The sequence below is a fragment of the Sciurus carolinensis genome, chromosome 10 (assembly GCF_902686445.1).
Source record: "Sciurus carolinensis chromosome 10, mSciCar1.2, whole genome shotgun sequence".
NCBI classification, from domain to species: Eukaryota; Metazoa; Chordata; class Mammalia; order Rodentia; family Sciuridae; genus Sciurus; species Sciurus carolinensis.
In genome coordinates this window covers 108,391,701-108,414,867 of record NC_062222.1, presented here as the reverse complement: position 1 = coordinate 108,414,867, position 23,167 = coordinate 108,391,701, and the positions used below count along the sequence as shown (strand labels likewise).

The following is a 23,167-nucleotide window of genomic DNA, read 5'->3' as shown; positions in this document are numbered from 1 at the left end:
TTCCTTTTTGCAGTGCTTCCCAGGGCCTTGTGCATTCTAAACAAGTGTTCTGCCACTGAACTGTGTATGTCCTCAGCGCTTCTAATGTTCATTCTTTTTCTCTTTCGTGTTCTGATTCTTCACTGAGCCCCACTGTATTATTGTATTATTTTTCTTTAATAATCTCTTTAATATATTCCTTTTCTTTCTTTTTTGAAATGTTGATAGACCTTTATTTTTTTCATTTATTTATATGTGGTGCTGAGAATTGAACCCAGTGCCTCAGCACATGCTAGGCACGTGCTTTACCACTGAGCCACAACCCCAGCCCTGTATTCCTTTTCTTAATCTCTACTGCTACTGTCCTACTCCAGGTCTGTATCATCTTTCACCTGGCTTGCTGCAGTGGCCTCCCAACTGGTCTCCCTGCTTCCGGTCTTGTCCTGCAGTCCTCTTTTTATTTCCTTCTCTAGCTATAGTCATCTTAACACATTCAAGCATGTAACTCCTCTACTAAAAACCTTTTTTTGTGGATTTTCATTGCCTTCAGGATAAAGTCTGAACTCAGGACCCTCATGATTTGGCTTCTAATTAACATTTTCATTCTCTTGTCACTGTCGCCCTTTGCCCTCAATATGCTGGTTCCATTCAGTTACTTGATTTCTCCCTTAAGATACAAAGTTCATTAAATATATAGACCTTAGCACAGAAGCTTATCACTCCTTACCTCCTCTTTTGCTTTGTTAACTCATACTTGTCTTTCAGGTTGTTTCTGAGCAGTATCTTCATGAGAAAGCCCTCTTTTGATACACATGTGGGTTATATGAATCTCCGGTTTATTTCCCTAGCACTCTGTTCTCTTATCACATAGTGATCGATTATTTGTCATCTCGTACCATTTATTGGTTAGGTTGTAACAAAGGAGAGAAGTAAATTGAGCATCTTCAAATGATGCAGTTTGCATTGAGTATATTAAAAAGGGTATTAAATAGTACTTTTAGGGTCTATCTAGTAGGGAAAGGACAGGGACATTGTATCTGATAGATGAAAAATTTCTAAGCCAGGAAAGGCATATTAGACCCATTTATAGCCTGAATGAAAAATACCCTTTTGACATCTAATTTCTACCTGTTCAGTTTCTGTTTATTAGTTAGAACTTTTTTGGGTGCAGAAGATAGAAAATAGCCTGGGGAGTGGCTATTGGTTCATATGACCATTTAATAGAAATTGTATGATAGAGATGAACATGAGGAACTAGGGTGTCAATTTGCCCCTAGGAGGGCCTTTCCTATACTTAGAGTGTATATGGGCTTTATTCCTCTTACTAGTTCCTGGCAGCATACTTAGGATCTCATGTCAGAGGCTCTAGATAGGTTTGGTCACTTGTCCATCTCTTGACCAGTTCCTGTAGTTGAGGGGATGAGGTCATGTGATGTCACTTACATGACCAGGACTCTCTTAGCAGAAAATGGACCCGCAGTAGGGTAGAAGGTAGTCATTCAAAAAGAATCTCTGTCGTAATTCTTTTTTTTTTTTTTCTTTTGGTATGGGGAATTGAATCCAGGGTCACTTAACTGCCCAGCTGCCCACTGTCACCCCCCCCCCCCTTTTTTTTTTTTTAAGTTTTGAGACAGGATCTTGCTAAGTTGCTTAAAGCCTCACTAAGTTGCTGAGGCTGACTTTGAACTTTGAATCCTTCTGCGGCCCCCTCTGAGTTGCTGGGATTATAGGTGTGCACCAACATGCCTGGCTTTCAATTGTAATTCTTTTTTTTGAACTCAGGGGCACTCACCACTGAGCCACATCCCCAGCCCTATTTTGTATTTTAGTTAGAGAGGGTCTCACTGAGTTGATTAGTGCCTTGCTTTTGCTGAGGCTGTCTTTGAATTCATGATCCTCCTATCTCAAACTCCAGAGCTGCTGGGATTACAGGCATGTGCCAACACTCCTGGCTCCATTGTAATTCTTAATTACTCTTCTGATTATGAATTTATCTTTGTAGGTACTTTATTTGTAGGAAGAAGATGCTCTGTATTGTGGACCTGAGTATTCCAGGAACTGAAATGGTAAGTTCAATATTTTAGAGTACTAAATTGGCATTTTGGTTTGTGCTAGCATATGACAAATGTTTGTTGAGTGTTTGCTAAATAAGACACGGATCTGTAAGATGCTTATACTAGTAGTCTAAACAAACACAAAGGTGCTAAGATAAAGGTATGCCTAAAGTGCAGTAATAACTGAATCTAAGTTAGATTTTGGGAGAGTGGAAAACTTTCCTAAAGTACAATTAATTGAGCCAAGAAGTATAACTTCTGGGGGATGAGGAAGAGGGATTTCTGGACAGAGCATGTGTGAGGCAGAGTATCATATTAGCCTACTTGATGAGGGAAACGAATAATTAGGTGTAAGTGAAATAGCAAGTACCTGGGGAAATGGGGAAGAAGAGCCCCTTAGGTAGGTAGGTAAGGGGGCAGGTTGAATTATGGGGAATGGATATGATATCTGCACAGTCATTGGGGAATACAGAGTAACAGATGGAGTAAGTTTCACAGATCATTTCCAGAGCTATCAGGATCTAGTAAAGTTATTTGTCAGGGGACCCAGAGTTGGTATTAATTGTGTAGTTGCAATTAAATATAATTCATTTTTCAGGATTTCTATTTGTGATTTTCTTTTCTGGTTCTTACTGTACTTCTCTGGAGTGAATATTCTCTTTTGCTGCTAAATCACTACCTCTTTTTCTTTGTAGTTAACTCTTTACATCTTAATCCTTTTTTTTTTTTTTTTTTTTTTTTGTGGTTCTGGGAATTGAACCCAGGGACACTCCACCAGTGAGCCAGCGAGCTATATCCCTAGCCTTTTCTACTTGTTGTTTTGAGATAGGGTCTCCTTAAATTGCTTAGAGCCTCACTAAATTGCTGAGGCTGGCTTTTAACTTGCAATCCTGCCTGAGTTCTTGAGTTGCTGGGATTACAGGTGTGTGGCACTGCACCTGGTTTATCCTAACCATTTAAAAATGTCATCTTAACTATAGGCACACATTTTCATCTTACAAAATGAAACTCTGTATCCATTGAACAGCTTCCTTTTCTCCCTCCCCCGATCCTTGGCAACCATATTCGACTCTCTGTTATCATTTTAGTAAAATTATCAATAATATATATACTAATTACACCATATTCATGTTTCTCCAATTGTTCCCAAAATGTCCTTCATTGCTGCTTTTTATTTTTAAATACCAGGTTTCAATCAAGGGCTACCAATTGCATTTGATTATTCGAATTGTCCTTCTTAGTCTCCCACTTTTCCACCTTCCTGTCCTTCACCATGATACTGACTTGTTAATTCTGTTGAGGCCATACTACATTCATATTGCTGATTATTTCTCATGATGAAGTGTGACTGCTTTCCCTGTGTCCTGTAATTCCTGTAAACTGGGAGTTAGATATAAAGGTATGAGTAGACTTAGGTAAAACATTTTGGAAGAGTATTTCACTTAGTAATACTTCATACTTCATAGTTTTTCGTGTTGAAAGGCAAGTAATATCTTGTTGCACTATTACAGTGTTATTTTTGATCATCAAGGTTAGTGACAGACGGATGATTATTTCATTGTAAAGTTACATTTTTCTTTTTGCCTTGAGCAGTAATCTGTGGTATGTTAATATGGCACCAGGTCAATTTTTTCTCTCTCTCTCTCTCTTTTTTTTTTGCATGCTGGGAGTTGAAACCAGGGCTTCATGCACACCTGGCAAATGTTCTACCACTGAACTGTATCCCCTGCCCATCAGGTTAATTTCTATTAGTCTTTCACCTAGTAATGATTTTAGCATCCATTGACAATTTTTTCAAAAAGTTTTTTTAGATGTTGATGGACCTTTATTATTTATATAAAGGTGTTGAGAGTTGAACCCAGGGCCTCACACATGCCAGGCAAGTGCTCTGCCACTGATTCACAATCCCAGCTCCTCATTGACAATTTGTTTTGGAGGTTCTGTTATCACTTATTTGTGAAACTGCAAACAAGTGATAAAAAATAAAAGCTGACATACAGACTTTGCTTTTTGTCTTGTTCTCATTGTTTTCAGTCTCCTCTTGAACAGATGAAAAGACAACAGGTTAGACCAGTCATGGAAGTAGGGGATAGGCCAGCTCTGGATAGCTGGAGTGGGTGGAAGAAGGAGCCAGAGAAGAGAAGCCTGGGAACTTGACTGATGGCCAGAGGGATGGTATTATAGTACCAACACCTGGTCCAAGGAGCTGTACCCTAACAACTCTAGCAGGAAGTTCTTTTTTTCCCTTTTCATTGATAATTCTTGATTGGTGATTATATGATTATCAGAATTATATGATTATCAGAATTTTGTGTTACAAAATGGTGATTTGTTTCAAATTCTACTTTTCCTTTTACATTGAGTTAAGGTAGCTAACTGCCTCTATAAAGGTTTCCCTCATCAACTAGGTCTATTTTATTACTTTGAAATAGCATTCTACATAAAAAAGCAGAATAAATGCCTGGTTCTTTCCCTTTATATAACCATTTTCAGAGTGTAATATTCCCTTCCATTGATGGTGAATGAAGTCTTATCTTTTTATGGCTTTCTCTTTGGAATGTCATGTTTACATTATGAACATTCTATTTGGGATTTGATTTCATTTAAGATGATAATTTGATATGAGTTTGCTTTTAATATATGATGTATTTTATTTTATAGTAAGAAGACTTTATATTGGATAACAGGAAGAGGTGTAGAGTTTGCAGGTATCAACTGTGGTCTTACTAAGCATGTCAGTGTCATCAATGCCAGACAGACGGTAAGTATTATTAAAATCGTAGGATATTTTACACATAGATTTTCAAGTTTTCATTTATATAGTTGAATGATTAAAAGAACAATGTCTTATGAGAAAAAAAAAATCATGGATTTTTTTTTTTAATTAGAATTTCTAAAGAAGCTGGTGGTTGTATAAAACATCTTGACTTAGAGAATCTAAAGAAGTATATTGTGGTCCCAGTTTTTCCTTTAATGAGTGTTTTAGTTTCTGTATCTCTAAAATGCCTCTCTTACTCATTCACATTTTATATATTGTTAGCCATCCACAGTTATTATTTGTGTGCTTATTTTATGCATGGAACTATGCTAAGTGCAAGAATGGAGTATATGATATGATTCATGTTCTCAAAGAATATGGCTAGTTGGGGAGACAAACATATGTAGATGAAATTGTAAGTTGGTTGCAATGTAGACACCGTGGGCGGTCACTCTCTCCAGGCTCTGTCTAGCTGGTGTAGGAGAGCACAGGGCTCTGCCACATATTGTACAGTCCCTTTTCACAATGTTGCAGATGAAGCTGGGCTTTGTGTCTGTATTTGCATATTCCTATAGCATCTCAGATTCTTTTGGGTCTGAGGAGACAAACCATGTAGAAAACATGTTAAGCGAAAAAGAAATAGAAAATATGTCAGTAAAACTATTAATGGAAGGCTCTAAAATAATTAAGCAGGACTAGTACTGCAGTAAGTGGTTCAGATTATAGAAAATATTGAAGGACCATAGAGAAAACTATTTTCCTGCCATTCTTTGAACAAAAACTATATTATTCAGCAACTGGTTTTTATCTTTAGCAACATGTCTCAGAGCTCTGTCTGGTTTCTACATGCTATTTTTTTAAACTGCTGTATAATATTTAAAAGGGTGATTTTGCTATAATTTAACCATACTCATTTTCATCAGTGTTTAAGATATCTTTGATTATCAGTTATAATATTTCTTATAGCATGTAAGTATCTTTTAAGGTGATTGTTTACATTTTCTGTAAATTGTCTTTTGTAGTGACAGATCTTTTGTACTTCCATGAGATTTTAATATCTGTTTTACCCTTATTATACAGTACACTTGAATTCATCTTTTAGGTAACCTAACCCCAAGTAAAGATCTATTGTGTTGATTCTTGGTAGCATTTGTTTTCAAGGGATGTGATTTCTGATCTGTCTGGAATCATGATATGTTTGGATCCTGTATAGGGGAATTTTTTTGATGGTGTTCTTTTATTTTGATGATTTTAAAGAGCTAATTCATTTTTAACATATTTAGTTGTTAGTATCAATTTTCTTAAGCCTGTTCTTCCTAAATAACTGATAATGAGTGTTAAATAGAATTTGTGTGTGCATGTGTGTGTGTGTGTGTGTGTGTGTGCGTGGTTCTGGGGATTGAACCCAGGGCTTATGCATCCTAGGCAAATGTTTTACCATTGGGTTACATCTCCAGCGCCCAGAACATCTTTGTTGTTATGGAAATATATTATTTTTTGGATGTTATTTCACAGTGACAGTGGTAAGTTATTTAAAGTCACTGGTCCTGACAATATCCTACGTATAGCAATAGGTTTATTCATAAAATGATATGGGAAATTTTTTGTGTTGATGATGGAATTTTCAGTTGGAGATTTTTTTGTTTGTTTTTTGTTTTATGTGGCATTATTGGTATGTCCACTTTAATGGCAGTATTGACCATAGCCATACCACTGTAGAGTTTATGTTCACTCTAGTATAGTTGGGCAACTTTTTTTTCTCTTTTTGGTGATGGGGATTAAATCCAAGAGCACTTGATCACCATAGCCCTTTTTATTTATTTTTATTTTGAAACAGGTTCTCACTAAGCTGCTGAGACCGCCTTCAAACTTATGATCCTCCTGCCTCAGCCTCCAACGTTGCTATGATTATAGGCTTGCATAACCATACCCAACCCCAGTCATTTTTATTTTTTATTTTTGAGATAGGGTCTTGCTCAGGTGCCCTACCTGGCCTCAAACTCCCAATCCTCCTGCCTTAGCCTCTCAAGTGGGTAAGATTACAGATGTGTGCCACTGCACCCAGCATATTTTGGCAAACATTACAAAAACTTGTCTCAAAATTTAGAAGAACTAGAAGTGTAGTTCAGTGGTAGAGTACTTGCCTAACATATGCAAGCCCCTGGATTTAATCCCCTGTACTGCATACAAACAACTAGAGTTGTTAAGACCTCTGCTTACTGGACTGGAATGGTATGGTGTGGTTATCAGGGAGTAAGTATCGATTATTTTCTCTGTTATTTTAAAATTGAATATTAGAGGTAGAAGGGTTTGGAAAATAAGTATATATGGAATTTATTTTCATAGTATTATTAATAATAAACTACTTTTAGTTTCTTTATATGAGCCAGTCTTTTCAAATTTCTCCAAAATATATCAAACCTTATTCATTCTTATTTTCCATGTCCTTTTAGAATGCATTTCTATTAAGGTCAGGTTTGTATGTGAAGAAACTATATATGCTTGTTTAAATTTGTGTCTTAATAATGAGACTCATGAAAAAATGATGATACATAAAATCAGATAGTAAAAGAGTTAAATATGAGCATCACTTATAGTGGAATAAGTAGAACTTAAATAAGTTGGATATATAAGCAAAACTGGTGATTGGGAGATCGTACCAGCTTTGTATGTTTATATATCATATTTTTTCTCTAAACATTAGTTGGATACTCAGATTAGGGAAATACAAATCAAAACTAACTAGGTCAAGCTAGATCCAACTAGAATGGCCATAATTAAAAAGAAGGTTAATAGCAGGTATAGGTGAGGATGTAGTGAAATCTGAATCCTTTATACATTGCTAGTAGAAACTGAAATTGATACAACTGCTTTGGAAAACAGTCTGGTAGTTCCACAAATGTTAAACAGAGAGCCAGGTGCAGTGCTATATGCCTATAATCCCAGCAACTTGGGAGGCTGTGAGGCAGGAGGATCGAAATTTTGAGACTAGTCTCAACCATTTAGCAAGACACTGTCTCAAAATAAAATAGAAAAGAACCGGGGAGGTAGTTCAGTGGTAAAGCACCCCTGGGTTCAATCCCCAACTAACCAACCAACCAAACCTCTTGTTTATGGTGCCATATGATCTAGCAATTCCACCTTTAGACCTATACCTAAGATATGAAAACATATGTCCACACAAAACTAATATATGAATATTCATAGTGACATTATTCATAATAATCAGATGTCCATCAACTGATGAATAAGTAAATGAAATCTGGTATATTTATGCTACAGAATATTATTTAGCACAAAAAGGAATGAAGGACTGATACAGGCTGGTTGCAACTTGGGTGAACTTTGAAAACATTAGACTAAGTGAAAGAAGCCACTCATAAAAGGTCACATTGTATAAGTCCATTTATATAAATGCCCAGAATAGTAGGCAAGTCTACAGAGACACAAAGTAAATTTGTGATTGTCAGTGATTAGGGTATGGAGTTTCTTTTTGAGTGATGGAAATATTCTGGAATTATATTGTGGTTATAGTTATACAACTCTGTAAATATAGTGAAATCCACTGAATTGTGCACTTAAGATTTGGTGAATTTTGGGCTGAGGGTACAGCTCAGTGGTAAAGTGCTTGTCTAGTATGTGTCAGGCCCTGGTTAATCCCCTGCAATACATACACACAGAGAAAAAAGAAAGAAACCCCAAATGGTGAATTTATAGTTTGTATATTGTATTTTAATAAAACTGATATTAAAAAAAGATAATTGGGAGCTAACACACTTAAAAAACAAAATCAGATGAGAGACGATGCTGTTTTTGAACCAGATGAGTGGTGGAGGTGATGAGAAATGGTTGGATTCCAAATGTATTTTGAAGTTAGAAGTGGCAGGATTTGCTAAGTGATAAGCAGATATGAGGTGTGAGAGGAAGAGGTGGCAAGAATGATTCTCTTGGCTTTTTGGTCTCAGCAATTGGAAATTATTAGCTGAGATTTTGAAAACTAGTTAGGGCAGGTCTTTAGTGGAGGATCAGATTCGTCATAAATGGAATGTTGGCTTTTCAGATGCTTTTTCAGTATACATTGAGTTGATTATGTGATTTTTCTTTATTAATGTCAGGAATTACATTGATTTTTCAAATATTAAAATAATCTTTTATCTTTAAAATAGATCCATTATTCTTTTTGTAAGTCACTAACGTAACTGGTATTCTGTAACCTATCACTCATATAATTTATTCATCTCTACTTTAAAATTTTATTTAGGAAAGTTACATGTGTTTTCTATGAAACAGGACTGTAATTTTTCTTTTTCTTTCTTCATGGGGCTGGGGATGGAATCCAGGGTCTTGTATGTGCTAGGAAAGTGCTCTGCCACTGATTTACACCTCCTGCCCTGTTATTTTTCTTTTAAAGTCTTTGTTAAGGTTTAGGTATCAAGCTTAGGCTGACTTCATAAAATGAGCTAGAAAGTGTTGCCTCTTATTTCTGCCTTCCTTCTTCCTTCCCTTCTTTCTTTCTTTTCTTCCTTATGTTGTCCAGGTTGGTCTTAAACTCAAACTCTTGGACTCAAGCTATTTCCCTGCCTCAGCTTCTGGACACACCTGCCTGGTTCAGATTTACCATTCCCCCCCCCATTACCCAGCATTGAACCCCAGGGGATTATACCACTGAACTATATCCCCAGCCCTTTAAAAATGTTTGAGACCAAAAAAAAAAATTTTTTTTTGATACAGAGTTTTGCTAAGTTACTGGGGCTGACCTCAAACGTGTATTTCTCCTGTTCCAGCCTCCCAAGTACCTGGGGTTATAGGTACATGCCTAAAGTCATCTTAATTTTGATTGCTTTTTGTGTATTTTTTCTTTTCTATTTTCTGCTCTTTTGTTTTTCTTTGTAGTTTCTTTCGATTTGATTCACTGTTTTTTTCCCAATTGCTTGGGAATGATGGATGCTTCCATCATTGATTTTTTTTTTTTTTTTCCAGTCGTTCTTCTTTTCTAATATACTTTTTTACATATTGTCTTCTATGCATGACTATGATATCCCAACCTGTGGGATACAACTAAAGTATATGGTTCAAAATATTTTATAAATGAACATAGTGAGTTCTTCCTTGACTCACTTGTAGAGTTGTATTTAATTAACTTTCAAGCAATTGGGTTCTAATTATATTTTTGCTGCTGATTTCTAGCATAATTTCATGTCCATTTGAAAATAAAGAGTATACTGTAGTTATTTGGGTGCAGTGTTTAACTGATACTAAGTCTAGTTATGTGTATTATGTGGCTCAAATCTATGTCCTTACTGTTCTCCTCCCTGCCTCCCTGCTCCCTCTCCCCCCACTCCCACCTTCTTCAGTTTCCCTGAGTTGTATCCCCTTATAAAAATGTAGATTGAGATCACTACCAGGATATAGACATTTATACAGTCAAATTATGGTAATTCCTTAGGCCATTTATAGCCATTCCTCCTTTTCTTCTTCTTCTTCTGCTGCTGCTGCTGCTTCTTCTTCTTCTTTTTTTTAAATAGTATTAGGGATTGAACCTAGGGGCACCTAACCACTTAGCCACATCCCCACCCCTTTTGTTTCTTTGAGACAGGGTTTCACTAAGTTGCTTAATGCCTCATTGTATTGCTGAGGCTGGCTTTGAACTTGTGATCCTCCTGCCTCAGCCTCCCAAATTGCTGGAATTCTAGGCATGTACCATTGTGCTTTATTTCTCCCTTTCCCTCCCTCTCTTACTCCATTCTTAAGACTTGGAACCACTAATCTGTTGTCCATGTCTATAAGTATGTCATTTCTAGAATATTATATAAGTGGAATCATTCCATATATGCCCTCCTAGGGTTGGCTTTTTTCACTTAGCGTAATTCTCTGAAATTTCATACAGGTTGTTGTATGTACCAAGTATGTTTTTTAATGCTGACTGATATTTCATAGAATGGATGTATCATATTTGGTTTAATCATTTATCCATTGAAGGACCTCTGAGTTGTTTCCAAGTTTTGATTATTATTAATAAAGCTGTTGTAGGCATTTGCCTACAGTTTTGAGCTTATATAGTTTTTAATATCTCAGAGATAAATCCAGAAGTGCAACTTGTGTGGTAGTTGCATATTTAATTGTTTTTTTGCGGTACTGGAGATTGAATCCAGGGCCTTGTGCTTGACAGGCAAGCACTTTATGAACTGAGCCATATCCCCAGCCCCACATATTTAATTTTTTAAGAAACTGCCAATGTTTCTAAAGTGACTGTACTATTTTACATTCCAATCAACAACATATGAGTGATCTAGTGTCTCTGAAGCTTAGCCATTATTTGGTGTTGTCAGTATATTTTATTTTAGCCAACTTAATAGGTAAGTAATATCTCATAGTTTTAATTTGCATTTACTTAATGGCTAATGATGTTGAAGGTTGTTTATTTGCCATTTGTATAGCTTCTTTGGTATAATGTTTTCTCTTTTTTTACTGATTTTTTAGTTGAATTGTTTGTTTTGGCTGTTAAATTTTGATAAGTTCTTTACAGTGTTCTAGATATTAGTTTCTTGTCACATACGTAGTAGATAAATATTCTCTCCTAAGTATGTAGCTTGTCTTTTTATCCTCTTAAGGAGATTTTTTTTTTTTTTAATATATATTGTTAGTTGTAGGTGGACACATACTTTATTTATTTTTATGTGGTGCTGAGGATTGAACCCAGGGCCTCACTTGTGCTAGGTGACTGCTCTACTCTCAGCCACACCCCCAGCCATTTTTTTTTTTTCTTTTTTCTTTTTTTTAATAGGATCTTTCATGGAGCAAGTTTTTATTGTGAAGTGCAAATTTTCAGGTTTTCTTTTAATGGATCATGCTTTGATGTCTCCCCCACCCACATTTAGATCCCTGAAGATTTTCTCCAGATTTTTCCCCTAAAAGTTTTATATCTTACATTTATTTATTTATTTATTTATTTATTATTTTGTGGTACTGGGGATTGAACCGAGGCCTCTCCACCAGTGAGCTGCATTCCCAGCCCTTTATAATTTATTTTCATTTTTTATTTTTGTGGTGCTGGGAATTGAACCCAGGGCCTTGTGCATGCCAGGCAAGCGCTCTGCAAACTGAGCTACATTCCCAGCCCTTTATTTTTTAATTTTGAGGCAGGATCTCATTAAATTGCTGAGGCTGACCTCGAACTTGTACTCTTCCTGCCTCATTCTCTTTAGTAGTTGGGATTATATGCATGTGCCACAGCACCCTGTTATTTCTTATATTTAAATCCATGATTCATTTTGAGTTAATTATTCTGTAAAGTGTGAGACTTAGATCAAGCTTTATATTTTTTACCTCTGAATGTCTGCTTGTTCCAGTATCATTTATTAAAAAGTCTGGGGCTGGAGTTGTGGCTCAGTGGTAGAACCTGGCATGTGTGAGGCCCTGGGTTCAATCCTCAGTACGGCAAATAAATAAATAAATAAATAAATAAATAAATAAATAAAAGATCCATTGACAACTAAAAAATATTTTTAAAAAGTCTATATTATTCCATTGAATTTCTTTTGCACCTTCATCAAAAACCAGTTGGGCATATATATGTTGGCCATTTTGGGGTTTTCTTTTCTATTCCCAGATTTATAGTCTGTTATCAAGTCTATATGTCTGTTATTCTGCTGATAACCATCCACACTTGATAACCGTAGTTATTTAACAACTCTTGAAATCAGGTTGATTGCTCCTTCCCACTCTATTCTTTTTCAAAATTCTTCTAGCTGTAGTTTCTTTTTCTTATAAATTTTAGAGTAATCTTGTCTATATCTATAAAAAAACAAAACAAAACAAAACAAAAAAAACACCTTACTTGAGTTGATAGGAATTGTGTTAAACCTATGCATAAATATGGGAAGAATTGACGTCTTTTCCACGTTGAGTCTTTCAGTCTGAACATGCTGTGTTTCCCCATTCATTTAGATCTTTGGTTTCTTTTATCACTGTTTTGTAATTTTCAGTATAAAAGTTCTTCATTTCTTTCGTTAGATTTGTACTTAAGTATTTGCTTTTTTTGGAGTGATTGTGAATATTGTATTTTAAATTTCTGTGTGCATGTGCATTGCTAGTAGAGGTAACTGTTTTTTTTTTGTGTAATTTCTTTCTTTCTTTCTTTTTTTCTTTAATCCTGTATCCTTGTTAAACTTGTTTGTTGGATATTTTGTAGATTCCTTAGAATTTTCTATATAGATGACCCACATCATCTGCAAATAGGGACAGATGTATTCCTTCTTTTCTGATCTATATGTGTTTCATTTCTTTTTGTTTTTTTTAATCCCTTATTTCACAAACTAGAACTTCTAGCATTATATTGAGTAAAAGTGGTGAGAGTGGCCATCCTCACTGTGTTCCTGATTTTAGGAGGAAAGCATTTAGTATTTTACCAGTAGATATAATGTTAACTATAGGGTTTTTAATTTATTTTTATTTTTTATTTATTTTTATTTTTTTATGGTGGTGTTGGTATTGGGGATCAAACCCAGGGTCTTGCATAAGCTAGGCAATCGCTCTATCCCTAGCTAACTCCCCAAACCTTTTTTAAAATTTATTTTGAGATAGGATCTTTTTAAGGTGCCCTGGCTGGCCTTGAACTTGTGATCCTCCTGCCTCAGCTATCTTAACAGGGATTATAGGCATGGACCACTATACCCAGCCAACTGTAGGTTTTTTGTAGATGTTATTTATCAAGTTGAGGAAGTATCCTTCTATTCCTGTTTTTCTGGTAGGTTTTTTAAAAATTATGAATGGGTGTTGAATTTTGTCATATTTTTTCCTGAATTGATTGATGTAGTTGTAATTTTTATTCTTTAACCTGTTAATATGATAGATTGCATTAATTTTTGAATATCGAACCAACTTTGCATCTTTGGAATAAACTTCATGGTGTATAATTCGTTATACATATTACTGAATTTTACTTGCTAATATTTTGTTAAGAATTTTTATATCTACCTTTAAGAGGAAAATTAGTCTATATTTCTTTTAGCTTTGTCTGGTTTTGACTTTTTCTTTTTGTGCTGGGGATCAAACCTAGGACATCAGGTGTGCTAGGCAAGCTATATCACCAAAGTACATCCCAAGCCTTCTGATTTTGGTATCAGTGTAGTACTAGTTTCATGAAATGAATTGTGAAAGTGTACCCTCCCCTTATTTCCTAGAAGAGTGTAGCATTAATGTTAATTTTTCTTAAAAATGTTTGTTAGAGTTCTCCATTTGGTACTGAGATAGATAAATTATTTATTGTTAGTTTTAAAATCGTGTATTAAATTTCATTTAAAATTATACGTCTTTTTTTTTTTTTTTCTCTTTTAGTACCAGGGATTGAACCAGAGGTGCTTAACCACTGAGCCACATCCCCAGCCATTTTTTATTTTTTATTATGAGACAGGGTCTCACTAAGTTGCTTACGGCCTTGGTAAGTTGGTCAGGCTGGCTTTGAACTTGTGATCCTCCTGCTTCAGCCTCCCTACCACTGGAATTATAGGCTTGAGCCACTGCGTCTGGCAAATACAGGCCTTTTATCTATTGAGTGTGTATGGTAGTCTGTGGTTTTTGAGAAATTGGTTATTATACTTACTTCTGTGTGTATAAATGTTCATAGTTTACTAGTCTATTGATATTGTTGGGGTCTGTAATGATATTCCTTTTTCATTCCTGATATTGATAATTTTTCTTCTCTCTTTTAACTGAAAGTTTGTGAATTTTATTTTTTTCAGTTAACTAGTTTGTACTTCTGAAAATTGATTTTCTCTTTCTCCTGTTTTGCTATCTGTTCTTACCTTTTTAATTTCCTTCTACCTTTTCTAGGTTCTTGTGTTGGGGGCTTCTGTGTTGATTTGAGATGTTTCTTCTTTTCTAATGTATGCGTTTAGCACTAAATACTCATCACTGCTTTAGCTGTGTTCTGGAATTTTTTGATATGATGTATTTTCATTTTGATTCAGTTCAGCATATTTTAAAATTTTTTCTTTATACCTCATTTTTGATCCTTGGATTATTTAGAAGAATATTAGGCTCCAAATTGGAGATTTTTCTGTTATCTTTGTTATTGACTTGTTTGATTCTCTATGGAGAACAAATTGTATGCTTTTCAGTTCTTTTAAATTTGATAAGCTTTGTTATGTAGCGTAGGTTATGGTTTGTTTTGGTAGGTGTTCTGTGGGTGTTTGAAAAGAATGTATGTTCTGCTGTTGTTCTAGAAATGTTGATTAGATTCTTAATTGTTGGTATTCTTGAATTCTATATCTTTGGGATTTTTTGTCTAATTCTATAAATTGTTATTGGAGCAGTATTGAATATCTAATACAGTGAATTTGTCTTTTGTTCTTTCAGTTCTATCAGTTTTTTCCTACCTGTTTGGTAGCTCTCTTGTTGAGTATGTGGACTTTTAGGTTTGCCATGTCTTCCTGGTGAATTGATCCTTTATCATTATTTAACATACTTTTTTTTTGTCTCTGATAATTTCTTTGCTCTGCATTCTACTTATATCTAAGATATAAAAATGTAATTTTATTTAATTTTAATTAATTTAAATTTAAATAGGCACATGTGGCTGGTGGCTACCATATTGACAGTGCAATTCTGGAAGGTGGAGAGAGCTATGACACAAGTTTAATTAAAAGGTAAATTTTATAGTATGTTAGAAGGTGACAAGGGCAATGGGTGGCTAACAGGAAGGAGGAGACTGGGGCAGAGGGAGTCGGGTATTTGATTTTCAACTGGACAGTTTGAAAAAAATCATATGATACTTGAACAGAGACTTGAAGGAGTGTGGAAGTTAGTAATGCAAATATTTGGGGAAAAGTAAATTAAGAGCAGGGTTAGCAGGACGGGAAGCCACTGAAAGAACTTTAGCTTTTATTCCAAGTGACATGGAGAACAACTTGAGGATTTAAAATAGATCCTGATTCAGTTTGATTTACGTTGTAAAATAGATTTTAGGGGACAAGGGTGCAAACTGGGAGATGAGTTAGGAGACAGGAATACAGGTGAAAGATGATGGTAGTTAGACTAGATGGTTAGAGTGGATTTTGGGAAGAATATGTTAAGTCTGAAGTGTCTATTGGATACATCCAAGCAGAGGAAACAATAAATTCTCTGTAGTTTTATTCCCAATATATGAGTCACTGCCCTTGTGGAGCTTACATTTTACTGGATTGTGGATAGTAAACACAATGTTAATAAAACATACACTATGTTAGAAGGTAAGTCTTAGGCAAAAAAATTCAGGTAGAGAAAGGAATTAGAGGACTTTCTAAGATGGTAACATTTGAATAACCATAAGAAGGTGGTGAGGAAATATATCTTTTAAGTACCTTGGGGGAAAAGTATTTCAGGTGTCAGGAGCCAAGGTGTAAGGGTTCCCAGGTATGAGCATGGCTCATGTATTTGAATAAAAGCAAGGAGGCTAAGTGGTTCTGAAGTGGCATGAAAAAGAGAAGGAGGATCTGGAGATGACAGTACAGAGGTAACAAGTTTCTGGATTAAGACCATTTTAAGGGCTCCGGCTTTCGTTGTGCATGAGATGTGAAGCTAGTGGATAGTGTAGGAGAAGAAAGGGGTATGAATCAGCTTAGGGTTTAATTGAGTCACTCTGCCTGCCGTGCTAAATAGACTGAAGGGGCAAGGGTGGAAGTAGGGAGATTGATTTGTCAGATTAATCCAGGTGAGAGTCTGAGGTAGCTGAGGCTAGGGTGGTAGCAGTGAAGATGGTAAAGAATGATCATATCCAGAATATATTTTGTGGGTTGCATTAGCAAAATTGGCTTACCAGTTGGATGTGGGATGAGAGGAGTCGAAGATGATTCCAAGATTTTTGACACGAGCAATTAGAAGGATAGAGGTACATTAACAGAGATGGGAAAGACTGGAAAGAACAGGTTCAAAGGGTGTGATCAGGAGCTCAGTTTTGGACATGTTAAGTTTATGATGCCTATTAGACATATGAGTGTAAATTCAATAGGCATTCTAATTTTATTTTTGGATGCTGTTTTATGTGTTTAAAATGAAATAATGGTATTAAAACAGTGTAGTCACTGTTTTATACAGTATATTTACTATTCTGAAATATATTATGTTTTGTTAATATTTTAATTTTTATTTAACATGTTCAATCCTGGCAACACTGGAATATTTTGGAGAGAGAAATTGTTCATCTGTTTTTTGGCTTTGCTGCCAGAGTCGATGGTACTTTCTTAGCATTAAATAATGATGTCATTCCAGTTTTAGAAATAGAAATATAACTATATAGCCTGAGTGTTTTTACTTTCTATTTTAGGTCCTATTACCACTGGATTGTGCAAGATTTTTAATGATACTTTCTTTGAATTATGATTTAATATCAAACATCTTAAATTTTTTTAAAAAAGGGAAACATTTTAGTTTTGGAAGTCAGAATGCCAAGGAAAAGGAAAAATCTTGGGGGAAATCCTATTCTGAAGACTGCAAACTCTAAGGAAGTTGTCGTATCCAGTCTTGCTAGTCATGAGGAATCAACCACTACTCTTCCTTCCGTGTGTGAGACAAACATTGATCAGGAAGAACTCTTCACCAGTATCTCAGAGATGTTTTCTGATCTGGATCCTGATGTAGTGTATTTGATGCTTTCTGAATGTGATTTCAAAGGTGAGAAAAAGTTCAGTTTGAACCCTTTGCGTCTAATAAGAAGACTTCATATATATGCTATGATTAGTAGTAATATAGAAAAGTAACTGTACTATTCCCTTTTGTTCATTTTCTAAGCGCCTGCCATGGGGCAAGGTACTAAGTAGTTTGGTATTAGGAGGACTGAGAAGAAGAATAAAGCATAGTTTCTACTCTTAAAAAATGTATAGTTCTAGATGTGAGATGCATGTATAGATATTATTCTACATTTTATTTCTTCTTATCTTTCCCCTAGAACAGGTTGGCACTGTTGACATTTTGGACTGTTAATTCTTCATTGTGAATGGTTCTTCTGTGTATTATAGAATGTTTAGTAGCATCCTTAGCCTATACTCACTAGATGCCAGTAGCACCCCGACCCCTGGTTGTGAGAATTATAAATATTTCCCTATATTGTCATTTGTCCCCTGGGAGACAAAATTGTACATGGTTGAGAGCCAGTGTCTTAGAATGTAAGCTCCATGAAGACAGAGATTTTAAAAACTTTTTGTTTTACTTCTATATTCTCAACCCCAGTCCAGTGCCAGTCCTTGTGTACAATAGCAAATGACCCATAGTCGAAGTTAGCAGATATTTATTGAATGACTAGGTAATTATTTATAATTATAGAAATAAGAGCTGATTAAGAATTGAGGCTAGTAGTATTGTTTCATAACATTGACTTTGGACTCAAGAAATTTGGATTTCAGTTCTGCTAACCTCTCTGAGTCTGTTTTCTACTCTGTTAATTAAAAAAAAAATAGCATATATCTTATAGGACTTTTTGGTTGAGGATTGAATTTTTTTGTGTTTTGGTGAAAACAGTAGAGTAGATTATTAATAACTTGAAATAAATTGCTTAGAAGTATGTTTGCAGACAGAGGGACTGTCTAAAGTTGACTAGATGAGTAAATTACATGTCGATACTTAGCATTATTGGCCATGATTAGTATAAAGTGAAGATTTGAAGGTTTTGACAATACATGATATACTTCCATTTTCATTCATTGTGTGAGCTGTCATGTGAGCATATTTTACCTATTGTATTTTGATATGTATTCAGAAAACCAGGTTTATGCAGTACATTTGGTGCTCAGAAATGATGGTGTATAGAGTTTTGAAAGTGATATCAACATTTATTTTCTAATTTTGGTGTCTTTAAATTTGTTGCATATACATTAACATAGGGTGAGGAAACCATAAGAAAACCATATTATCCTATATCCTAACAAAGAACTTGTTTCTTTTTTCAGGATCATCTGTAGACCTTGTTCATAAACATTTGGTATTTTCAATAGTTTGAATAATAGCATTGATGACATTTTATATTCTGTTTTTTAAACTTATATGGCATAAACACTTTTTCAATGTTCTACAACCTTCATTTATTTTCAGCAGTTTTCCAGTACTCCAGTGAGGAATTGTGATGTAACTTATTTATCTACATTTTTCATTAATAATTAATATTGTGAAGAACACCTTGATAAAAATAGCCTATTCTTTCTTTTGACTTTTTTTTTCTTAGTCCCAAAGTTTTATTTTCTGCGTCACAGGGTAAGAGCAGTTTTGACCCTTGGAAATACACTGCCAAATTGCCCACCAATGAGGTATGCAGATTTGTAATATCACTGGCACTGTATAAGTGTAGAGCTTTCATCCCAGCCTTTTTAGCATTGTGTAGATTTAAGATTTTAATAGTAATATATTGTACCTTAATTTGCATTTTTTTAATAAAGAGGAATATTGGACATTTTTGTAGATGATTTTTCATTAATTCTTATATTTATTGTCCATTCATATTTTTGTTTTTGTACTGTAGTTTCAATTTTTTCCAATAGTTTGACTTTTCTTTTTGTTTGATAATTATCTATCTTGAGCTTGTATTTATTTTTACTTAATACTGTTTTTCATTATATACATGCTAGTTTTTTAAGTTGATCTTTTCTGGATTTTCTATCATGTAGATTTTTTTTCCATAGAAATACCTCTTATTTGCTTTCTTTTTCTTTCTTTCTTTTTTCCTTTTTTCCATTTTTAGGGCTTCTTGCCTTTGTAGTATTGATATGATATCCTAATTGATCCTTCTGCCAGGTTTGCCCCCTCCAATCCCTCTTTGTTTTTCTTCTTAAGGGAACATTAATTGGGTGCTTACTAGGTGCCAGTCCTTGTGCACAGCACTTTTTCATGGATTATCTCATTTAGTCCTCACAACAACCTATGAGGTAGGTACTTTTATTATCCCAATATTACAAATGAGAAGTGTGAGGCTTAGGGAAGCTAACTGATTTGTTCAAAGTGATGTTGCCAGCAAGTAGGAATTTAAATGCCGGTGTTCTGACTCCAGACCAGAGCTGTTACCTGCTGTGCTGTGCCATTTCCACATTGATCTTCTTTAAAACAAAACAAGAGAAAAATCCTCAAAAGTAAAATAAAAAAACCCCAAATTTCAAACGCTTTGAAAGTTTTTCTTGTGGTGTGGGAATCAAACCCAGAATTTACATGCATCTAAGCAAGTGTTCTACCACTGACCCATATCCCCAGCCCTAAATACTTAAAAATTCTAATGGTTGCTCATTTGTTATTACAGAAAGAGCTCAGCATTGGAGTCAGACACACCAGTCCTGGCTCTGTCACTTACTATCTGTGTGACTTGAGCCAAGTCAGTATACTTTTTGAGCTTCATTGTCTTCACCTATTTCCAGGATGATATACCTCATAGTATTCTTTGAGGATTCAGTGAGGCGATTTGTATAGAACTTCTATCCCAAATGCTGTGACTGTTGGTTTCCCTTCAAGTTCCCTTAGAACATAATATTAATATTTCTTAGCATGCCATATAGGACCCTTCTCAATTTTACCCCATCTCCCTTTCCAATTTTATCTTCTTTTCTTATCCACTGGACATACCACTGTGTGCCCACTCTCCAACCAGCTTCTCTTAACACTTCAGACATGCTTTGTGTTTTCCAACTTGGCTTATCTTTTCCTCCCATTTGGCAAGCTGCTTTTTAATCCTCAAGTGCCAGTTCACATATCCCTGTATGTAAAATCTTTCCTTAGTTTCCTGTACACTGCTATATCACTCTGAAAAGTATGCATTATTCAATTTATAGTATGATGTAATTATTTTCTAATGTGATTTTCTTCAGTTTCCATTAAACTGCAAAATTCTTTAAATGTAGTAAAGACTCTCTTTGTTTTTATAAAAAAAGTATTTCTGATATGTAATACGTGCTCATAACAATTTTTTTTTGTATTAAGTGAAATTTGTAGCATGGACTCTATAAATTAGATTCACTAGAATATGAACTTAAAATATGCAATACTTAAAAGAACATGTAGTAGGTAAGTAATTAATGAATAAATTAACTGACAGTAGGACCTTTATAAATAACCCTAAAACAATTCCAGATATTTGTACTTAATTGAAGTCTATATACTGGATGATAGTTTATTATTGTCTAACAGAACAGCATGGCATGTCTCCATCATTAAAACTTTTTTGCTAATGCAGACTTTGTTATATTAGTAAGATATTAATTTTTAAAAGATGACTTGAATATGTATAAATTTATTTGTATTTCTTTCAAGGCAAAAATCCAGTATTCTCCCTGGATTTTAATGAAGTTATGTCTTACTTTTTCAGTATTTACATGTATTTTTGTTGTTGTTGTTGTTGTTGTTCTTGTGGTACAGTTGAAAATGCCATGGATTGTTTATTAGAATTATCTGCCTCTGATGCCAAGATAGAAGAATCATCTTCACAAACCTTTGTTGCTTCTGAGAACCAGCCAATTGAAACAGGAAGTGAAATAATGGAGAAGTATCCTCCTGAAGAAGAGAGTGAAGATTTGAAGATGGATTCATTTCTGGATATGCAGCTGACTGAGGACTTGGATTCCTTAATACAAAATGCTTTTGAGAAATTGAACTCTTCTCCTGATGACCAAGTATACTCATTTTTGCCTTTGCAAGATGTTAATAATTTTAATGACCCAAGTAAGTTTATAAATTCACATTCAAGTAGTTCAACTCCTGTCCATTCTACGCAAAATATGGATGCAAACAGTGAGAATTTAGAAAATTCTGCCTCTAAGGTAAATTCAAACCCGTTAACTTCACATTCAGTTTTGAATGGGTCCAAAAGTTTTATAAAGGATAACACTTTGGCTTTGGAAGGTAATAACTCAGAAGATTCTCTTCTCAATAGTTCTTTAAATTCAGCAAATGACTCTATTGTGGGTTGTAGCAATCTTAATCAGATACAGGGTGAGCTTTTAGAATCTGACTGTGTTGAGGCTCAACTTTCCGAAGCCCCTGTTAATTTGGATGCTAATGAACCTCAGGGTTCTTTAAACCTTCCTGTGCAAAATCCAGGGTGTGATTTGCCAGATACTGTTGGGGATCAGAAGTCGACCTCTGTCTCTGATATTTTTGTACCTTCTGAAGGGTTCAGTTTCAAGCCACACAAACATACTGAACTACCACCGAAGGGGAAGGATGTGAATTACTGCCCAGTACTTACTCCTCTGCCTTTACTGCTTCCTCCTCCTCCACCTCCACCAATGTGGAATCCAATAATTCCTGCTTTTGACCTCTTTCAAGGAAGTCATGGGTTTGTGGCTCCTGTTGTAACCACAACTGCACACTGGAGACCCGTCAGCTACACATTTCCACCCTCGATCATTTCTCACACTTCCCCAACAAAGGTTTGGAGAAACAAAGAGGGAACAAGTGCTTATCAAGTACAAGAAACTCCAGTTGTAAGAAAGAAGACAACATCATATGTTGGACAAGTTCTTGTTCTTCTCAGAGGCCTTCCAGGATCAGGAAAATCTTTTTTGGCGAGGTAAGAGGTTTTAGTTGAATTCTAGAAAGTATGATGGATGACTCTGAATAGATAGTGTGAATATGCAAAATGCTTTGCTTGGTAGAGATGTTTAGTAACCCATAAGGTATTTTTTAACTTGTTTTTTTGAACTTTGTAGATAATAACACTTTTTTCTCCATTAATTTTTATTGGAAAATTTCCTCTCAGAATACCTTTGAAAGAATAGAAGAAAAAATTAAAGATGGTTCTAATATTTGACCTTGTGAAATCAACAGGAATAACTTTCTGTGGAGGAGAGCTAATTTGAGTGGGAGAAAGACGAGTTCAACTTTGATCATGGAATTAAACAGCCAGATTTAATTTTGCATTCATGGAAAGAAAGTCTTACATGAACTCTACTGGTAGTTGGAAGTTTGGGATTATAGTAGGTTGTTAAACAATATTTTAGAAATGTGTGATTTCAAGGTAAGAGTATTGGATTAAAACTGGTAGTCTGAGATCTTCAAATTTTTCAGTGATTTATTGGTTGAAAACAGTACTCTCAATTATTTTCTGCTATTCATTTTTGTTCATTTTGTAGTTAAGGTGAGTGTTGAGTGCCTTGGTCTGGGAGACCAGAGTCAAGGTTAGAAGTAGCCTTGTTATAGTTCTAGTGGCACTCCTTCAAGAGTACTATTTTCTCTGGATACAATGGTACTACCTGTAATTGACTCAAGAGGCCAAGGCAGAAGGATTCCAAGTTGAAAACCAGCCTCAGCAACTTAGCAAGACCCTAAGCAAATCAGTGAGACCTTGTCTCAAAATTAAAAATAAAATGTGCTGGGGATGTGGCTCAGTAGTTAAGCATTCCCCAGTTCAATCCCTGGCACAAAATTAAAA

At 35.1% G+C, this 23,167-nt stretch overlaps 1 protein-coding gene and 1 non-coding gene across 8 annotated transcripts in view; both read left to right on the top strand.

The window, feature by feature from the left end:
* Window positions 1-1,996: 1,996 nt before the first annotated feature.
* N4bp2 (NEDD4 binding protein 2) overlaps window positions 1,997-23,167 on the top strand; it is a 75,710-nt gene continuing 54,539 nt past the window's right edge. For 2 of the 7 annotated variants that reach the window (XM_047566305.1, XM_047566301.1), the window contains exons 1-5: window positions 1,997-2,045; window positions 4,695-4,794; window positions 15,358-15,437; window positions 17,093-17,439; window positions 21,154-22,306. In XM_047566305.1, coding sequence (XP_047422261.1) covers window positions 17,211-17,439; window positions 21,154-22,306 — 1,382 coding nt within the window. In that variant the 5' untranslated portion in view covers window positions 1,997-2,045; window positions 4,695-4,794; window positions 15,358-15,437; window positions 17,093-17,210. Of the gene's footprint in view, window positions 2,046-4,694; window positions 4,795-15,357; window positions 15,438-17,092; window positions 17,440-19,587; window positions 19,680-21,153; window positions 22,307-23,167 lie in introns of those variants that run through there. The other 5 variants (XM_047566302.1, XM_047566304.1, XM_047566303.1 and 2 more) reach the window with 5 other exon arrangements.
* LOC124995147 (small nucleolar RNA SNORA73 family) lies at window positions 5,218-5,416 on the top strand. Its single transcript, XR_007110625.1, has one exon. It is a non-coding gene; the product is annotated as a small nucleolar RNA SNORA73 family (small nucleolar RNA).